At 42.0% G+C, this 8,219-nt stretch overlaps 1 protein-coding gene across 1 annotated transcript in view; it reads right to left on the reverse strand.

Moving 5' to 3' along the window:
* Positions 1-7,414, reverse strand: part of arhgef4 (Rho guanine nucleotide exchange factor (GEF) 4) — a 50,782-nt gene extending 43,368 nt beyond the window's left edge. The window contains exon 1 of the mRNA XM_061093940.1: positions 7,132-7,414. Coding sequence (XP_060949923.1) covers positions 7,132-7,381 — 250 coding nt within the window. The 5' untranslated portion in view covers positions 7,382-7,414. The remainder of the gene's footprint in view (positions 1-7,131) is intronic.
* Between the last annotated feature and the right edge of the window lie 805 nt (positions 7,415-8,219).

Genomic DNA, 8,219 nt, shown 5'->3' on the forward strand with positions numbered 1-8,219 from the left:
GTGCTCTCAAACAACAAGCAGCTGTCTCAGGACCTCTACAGTTTCCCAAACAAAAACCATGACAGCAGGTAGTTGCACTTGACAACAGGTTTTTTAGCTGATTGGACCATTGCAACCACAGACACCTCTTTAGGGAAAATAACATAGAAACTCATTTTAATAGTATCTCAGTTTCAAGAATTATACACATCTTTACCTGCAGTGAACAAATTTCTCTGAATGATATTCAAACTTAGAGCGGTCGTCCTCCAACCTGAAGGTCGGCGGTTCGATCCCCAGTCTGAACCATCTGCATGCCGAAGTGTCCTTGGGCAAGATGCTGAACCCCGAATGGCCCCCCATAGAATAACAAAGTGCTGCAAGTAGATGCACTGTATGAATGTGTGTGTGAATGGGTGAATGTGAAAATGTACTGTAAAGTGCTTTGAGTGGTCATCATCAGACTAGAAAAGCGCTATATAAATACAAATCCATTTAAAAAATTAAAAAATACAAATCCATGTCAAACTAGTGGATGAAACTGTGGAAATCATTGCCATAGCACTGCTCTTTGTTTCCACTGTCCCATTACGACTGAGTAACTTTTGCAGAGGTAGAACATGTAGATGCCTCAGGCTGAATTGCTGTTCGGCGGCGACCTATTTCCCAGAGAGCCCTGTCTCCCATTTTTTGTGATGGATGCTTTCAGACATCTTTCCCTCCTCCTCTTACCGTTCTTGCCACACAGATGCGGACAGTTGTGTGTGTGTGTGCGTGTGTGTGTGTCTGAGTGCATGTGGGTGGCCCAGTGTGCTGCACACTTGCCAGCTGGCCTTACTTTAATTCACTAGCCCACACGAAGAGAAGTGGTAACACAAGCACGTGCCAGTCACAAACATGTTCATATACATGACCTCTGTAGCATCATTTGACAGATTTTATTGTTATTGGGGCCGTGCTGCACCGAGAGCAGGACGATGAAGTGACATCAGTTAATGTGGTTTGGGGTCAGGAGTGACAAAGCCCTGCAAGGAACAGGATGCATCTTTGCTGCATGTCTGAGAGAGCTGCGTCATGATGAATGATGGTAAATAGATAGCATGAATTTGAACAAGTAGGGAAGAAAAGGACTAAATGATCAAGATTGGAATGTACTTATTGCCAAAATATTAGGGCAACTTTGTCCAGATATTGGACAATGCATTTTTACTCTGTGTCTGTTCTTCCTTGTTCGGTCTTTGCAAGCCTTATTTAAGAGGGAAAATAAGTCACACGTATCCATTACTATAATATGTTGGATAATAACTTTGTGTCAGCAGTTTGTGCTTTTTTGTCCTTCTTCATTTCAACATGCCAACTTCCTTATTTGCAAAGCCAGACCATTAAGAAGTACGTTTTACACAAAGCCCATAACCTACACCTCATCTAAGGGAGGTAGACACCATCTGTACGTTTAACAGTAGGCTTAAAACCTTCCTTTACAATAAAGCTTATAGTTAGAGCCGGCCCAGGCTTGTCTTTGACCTGCTCTTAGTTATGGTGCTATAGGTCTAGAATGTCGGGGGACACATGACACTATTTCCAGCTTCTCCCTCCTTATCACATCAAATAAATTAATATCTTATCAATACATCTTACTGACTTGACTTCTTCCCTGGAGTCCCTGGAGTATGATGGTAGATCGCGAATCAGAGATCGTGATCGTAATGGCGGATCCTGTATCTTGTTGGCATACGATAATGGTGGTGGACCACGATCTATGTAGCAGCTGATGGTGGATCCTGATGGCGGCAGTGCATCATGATTGAGGACTATAGTGATGCTGGCTGCTGACCATGGACTATGATTACAACAAGACTGCTTGATATATAATATTTCTCCTCAGATACTCGACCATTACTGACAACAATTCATCAATTAATTTATCTTCCGTTATGCTACAAACTGTTTATTCAAACCAAGGCTGTAAATACTCTTATCTTTATGATGTTCTCCTTTACAGGTGGCATCTATTTCACTTCTGTCTGTCCTGGGAGAGAATTCCCTCACATGTGGCTCTCTCTGAGGTTTCTATGTTCTTTTTACCCTGTTCAATTTGTTTTTGTTGTAGTTTTTCCGTAATCTTGTTGTCACACCTTATTAAAGCCCAATGAGACAAATTGTGGTTTGTGAATATGGGCAATACAAATAAATTGGATTGACTGATTGATTGCTTCTGTATGGGAGCTAACCCATTAGTTATTTCAAATGTTTTGTAACGATTGTCATTAAAGATAACAGCTTTGGCAGACTATTATACCTGGAAAAAAACATATGAATAAATACTACTGCGAGAAACAGTTAGTGACTGAAGGCACTATTGTACATTTAGAGCAAAGTGTCTTAGCTCTTTTCAGACCAACTGCAATATTGAAGCATTGCTGTCTTGAGCCAGTTAAAGGCTATTTTCACTTTTTTTCCATTTAAAACGGTATTGGCGCTCTCAGAGCTCTGATCTTAAAATCATAAAGTTGTGGCAAGTTCTTCAAGGAACAACCTTGCAAGTGTACTATAGAGAACTGACACTGGCAAAGGGTGGTCAAATGGGTGAGAGAGTGTGTGTTCTAATATCTGTCACAGGAACTCAGCGTTACGCAGGAGACAAACATCCCCATGTCTCTTTGCCAGGGGACACTTTCCATTTGATCCAGCTCCTTCCAAAAGAAAAAAAAACTAACAATGTAAATCAGATTAAACTTCTCTTCTAATTTCCATCAGTGGAAATCTCAAACCCAAACCCCCCTTTACTCCCTCTCCTATCTGTCAAGGGCAAAAACAACACGACTGGATGCTGCTCATACTCTCATCTCTCACCAAGCTCTGTACACTCACAATGCTTAGGATGTTAGATTTGTTCCTGTGTGCTACACGCTATACTGATAGATATAATACAAAAGTGACTCAACCGATATTAATATTGGATGTTATGCTGATCCTTACTGATCACTGAGTGTATGGTTGTTCCTTCCTGAAAGAAATGATTTGGTAAACAAGATGTGATTTTTTTTCAAGTTTTCTTTTGAACATAAATATATTGTATAGATTTGATACAAAACTAAAGCACCACTGGTACTCCCAAGAGGCTTCATCACAATACCCCTGGACTATGAGGAGCTATGGGTTGGAATTCAGAATCGTACTGAATTAACTAGGTGAATTTTTTATTAATATAATTTCAATGATTCAGCTGCATTCATTTTCTGATGGTTACTGTTGTTCTAAAACAGTCAACGATAGTAATGATTCAGATATAGGATACAAGTAAGTGATTCACTGTGAGCTGAATATTTTAAAATTCATCTGCTTACCAACTAACAAATATCTATTCAGCACATGAATTCTTCACTGTAAGTTGTGGTCAATTCAGGCATCTATGAATCTATGGTTTTCAAAGCCCACTAAATCAGTTGTAATCAATATAACCAAGACTTTCAAAATAAAAAAAAATTGACGACAGACATTCTTTGGATACTAGATTAAACATACAGTGGTGATAAATGTAGTAGGATGAGTCTGTGATGACTGTTATTTTATTTTTTACTGTTCTAGCACCACTTTGAGTAAGGTTTTGTTAAGTTACAGGAACCTAGAGTCTTCTTTAAACAAAGTTTTTGTTGAATCATCTGACATCAAAAATCTTGCCTGCAACAAACCCTCTTGACTTATGGGTTAAGGACAATTATTATTTTTTTTTTTGTATTGTAATTTTTGCCAATATTTGTCTATTGACATGTTCAGCTTCATCATATTGCTGAAATAACTTGACTCCAGCAACATGATAATGGCTTTTACCAAGAGTCATAATGGCTTTAACCATTATCATGTTTCTGGAGGCAACAGTCACTGTTAGAGACAGGATGTGAACAGAAGTCCTTAATGTCATAGTCACATGCTTTGTGTAATCCCAACCTTCCACTCTGACCTCCTCGCCCTAAGGTTTTACACTGATATAACATCATCCTTCTGTCGCTGTTCCTGATGGACCATGGCATGAAAGACATTCAGCTGTAGCTCAACCTTAAATCACATTAACCGTTGGCCAGTGATGTAGTTTATTGAAGGACAGTCTCCATCCTTAACCCTTCACAACTGGGGCAAACCATGAGTTCTGTGTTATGAGCTCATATTTATGTTTTTGCTGCTATTGTGAGTAAACAAGAGTGTAGCTGCCCGGGGGGAAGAAACTGTGCTTGGTAAAGGACACAGCTACGTGTGACAACAAAATATCATTACAAGTGTGTAATACATGTAAATAAAACCATATACCAACAAGTATGTGTGTTAGTCCACCTCTGACTGAACAAACACTTGCTTATATTCCAAAGGGAATATACAGTGCTGTAGTCCAGCCTCCTCCCACTCTACTGTACATTAGGGCGGCCACTAACGACTATTTTTCTATCGATTAATCGGACGACTATTTTATCGATTAGTTGATTAATCTAAACGACTAATTTTCCTCCAAAAAAATCAAATTGACCATTTCATTTCAGTTAATTTTATTTTGACAACAACAAACTGTATGTCATCGTATAATGCAGCACAAAACAAAATGTAAACAAAGGCTCAAATATTAAAGTGCAAAACTGTAGGTTTAAACTAGCAACTCCAACGTGATAAAAATAAATAAAATAGAGGGCATATAAGTTAAGTCAGCAGTGCAACTCAAAAAGATATCAAAGTTTCTATTTAACCCCTTATCAAAATAAAAAAGTTAGGTGTGCATATTAAACAAAGTGCAACAAGTTTAAAGTATAAGAAACAATGGTGTCCAGCTCAAAATCAAACTCAAACGTTAGTTAGACATGCGTGTTGTAATGTAAGAATGTCAGCATGTCCACATATTCTGGACTCAGTCTAGCGGCCCCCCCTCCCCCCACGCGGGCGCCGTAGCTGAGGTGACGCGAGAAGGACCCGACTCGCGTCCAGGGCCGCCGTCCGCACCTGCGACGGACACCGCCCCGCGGTCCAAGAGAAAGGAAGCCCCCGCACCAGCGACGCCGTGAAGCGCCGTGGACGAGGACCCCCCCCCCCCCCAAAAAAAAAACAACTTGAGGCGGGCCGCACACCGAGCCTCCGGCTGCGTGGAGGGGAGGGGGGCGCCGGGGCAACTGCTGCCCCAGCCGCGGCATGCATAGTCTATCGCGGCTGGTGCCCAGCGGTTTAAAAAAAAAAATGTCGTAATCGATGACGTCGACGAATCGCGGCAGCCCTACTGTACATCTTCACCCCTCCTCCCTGAAATATACACACTCCATCTTTAACAAGTAGAACACTATAGCTTAACACACATACACATACCCTGAAGCTGCAACAACAACAATTAGGAGTCATGTTAAAGCTTATGTGATGCCTCTTCAATGAGGCAGATCCTGGCTAACTGCCACAGTTGTATGAGCTTATAGGTCTCCCCTCCACTGATTTTGCTGCTGCCAGCTTAACATTTCACAGCTGCACAAAGTCCTGAGCTGAAGGCCAATTTGTCTTCCATTCAGCCTGGTCCTACATCAGAATGCTGCAATGAAAACAGTCACATGGCAGCAACAGCAAAGCAGGCTGTGCTACACAGACACAGTGTACATCCACTGTGTGTACACAATGTCCAGCAGGGTCAGATGTCCTTGGCATTAAACTGAACAAAATTCCTCTGCGTCCATCGTCCAACAATAGCTGGGTGGCACAAAGTCATCTTTGACATAATACCTATGGAATATTCATGTGTAAGTGTAGAGGTTTTAGAAAATGTGGTCACAATTCATTAAATATATTAATACTATGTAGGCATCTTTTGTACTGAAGGGTTTGGTGGATCAAAGTCAGGAAACTACATAATCGATTAATGCATTACTAGTGGGTAATGAGTGCATGATGTAATGAGGGTTATACTGATTTAACTATATGCACCTAAGTGTTAAAAATGCTGTACTGAACAGAACTGAAATAGTTATTTTTTTTCTGTTATAACCTAATGAACTCCAGAGATTCTCTTAACTTTCTCCGCAGGGGCTGTACGTCTGAACCTTATATATACAGTCTATGGTCTGAACGCAATTGGGACAGCCAACAGAGTTTGTGGACTTTTTCAACCTGGCCCCCAGGTACAAAGTCAGCAGAAAGTGTGGAAGCGGTGCCTAATGTGTAGATGACGTCAAGAGAGTTTTTGGTAATAAAAGCTGATGCTGGTCTCTGAGTGCTATAAACAAAAACGTGATCACGAGAGCAGAATCATTGTTGTAATATTTTTTTAACAGTGTCTTGTTTTCTTGTCAGTAGTTATATGCTTTATGAGCCAGAACGACTCTGCATCCACTAAGTCTGGTCCCCTTGGAATTTACAGCTATTTACTGACACATACTGACATAACAAGGAAGTGACAACAACTTGAGCAACACATGTCATCCTGTTCTATTCACGCTAGCTAATCTGAAAGCAAAAAACAGGGTCACTCACTACTTGTTCCCCCAAATCAATGAATCAAGGTGAAGAGATGGATTCACTATGAAGCCAGGAATTAACTACGGTGACTGCAAACTTTTATTCCTTTGATACAATATTACTTGTCATTCCTTGTTTCTCTCATCTATGTGCAGTCAGTTTCAAACAACCAACTCAAAATATTGTTTCAGCAAAATACACTAACATAAAAGTCTCAGCCCTAATTTCAAAAAGATTTCAAATGATAACCAGCTCTATTCCTTTGAGCTCAGGGTGGTTTCCTTACATGCAACCAGATGGCCATCAGTACAACCTTGGAAAACAAGGGTGTACATTACCACCATAGGAAACTGTTGATATGTCTATTTCTGCATGACTAGTAACCAACCCACCCAAACACATGGTGTCGGCTGACCAGCTGGCATGATACCCGCATCCACAAACACAGACACACACACACCCATTCAATCCTACCCTGAATAACTGAGTAGCCTCATGGCATTGTATCAATCTACTGGGGTGCATGCGTGGTCACATACAGTGAACTTATGCATTCCATGTGCACAAAAAGGAGACGATATTTTGATATTTTATATATTTTTTTTTAAACATATTTAGAAATCTGTTGATTTTGAAGCAGCTCAGCAAAGACCTGTATTATCTGTGCAGAGCACTTACCTGTGGTAGAGTGCAGACTTTCCAAGCTCCAATAACGCGACAGGACCCCCCTCAGAGTGCCGCCTAAGCTGCCGCCTCCACCCATACATCCACCCACCCCATGACCTCCATCCAACATGCTGTCCACCACTCTGCCTGTTGGGCTTCCTCCGTCTGAGTCGGAGCCTGGCGACAGTCCTGAGCTGCCACTGCTGCCACAGCTACCCCCAGGCAAGAGCACGCCCCCCTCCGAGCCCTGTTGGGTTCGCATCCCAATCTGGATGCACGACAACAGGGGGGAAGATTGAAGTGGACAGTAGAGAAGTAAGTGGAAATAAAGAAGAAGCAAAGCGGCTGGCAGGTGGTTTATTCCTCAGGTAGGCAGAGAATGCAGAGAAGGAGGAGGAAGAGGAGGAGGTGGCCTCTTGGCTGATATCTGCTGCACTATTCGGCAGGGTAAGCTTCAGCTGTTAACTTGCTGCTTCCTTCTCCCATGCACAGAACAGGAGAGCTGCACTCCTCCCGTCATCTCTCTGCTCTGGATAAGGCTCTCATACAGCTCCTGCCTCCGCGCTCCTGTTTCTCTGGGTCTCTACCCATTTGCACACTCTCTCTCTCTCTCTCTCTCTCTCTCTCTCTCTCTCTCTCTCTCTCTCTCTCTCTCTCTCTCTCTCTCTCTCTCTCTCTCTCTCTCTCTCTCTCTCTCTCTCTCTCTCTCTCTCTCTCTCTCTCTCTCTCTCTCTCTCTCTCTCTCTCTCTCTCTCTCTCTCTCTCTCTCTCTCTCTCTCTCTCTCTCTCTCTCTCTCTCTCTCTCTCTCTGCTGACATCAGTGGGGGTCCTGTTGGGGGATTTGTGCAGCTCAACCATGTCATTTGCCTTCCAGCGACAGTGTGAACAGCTCACCAATGGTGCAGGATCCATTAAGGTGAAGTCTTGGAAGAACAAGCAGCCACAGTATGTTGATTTTAAAATCATAAAAACTGTACATAGCACATTTTCAGATGAGGTTAATGGACATATTCATTCGGTGTCTGACTGTAATGAGCGAGGCATAGTTTAAGTAATATGTGATAGATGTGAATTTCAAGATGATGTCACCATTAGATTTC

This window comes from Limanda limanda, chromosome 20 (assembly GCF_963576545.1).
Source record: "Limanda limanda chromosome 20, fLimLim1.1, whole genome shotgun sequence".
NCBI lineage: Eukaryota > Metazoa > Chordata > Actinopteri > Pleuronectiformes > Pleuronectidae > Limanda > Limanda limanda.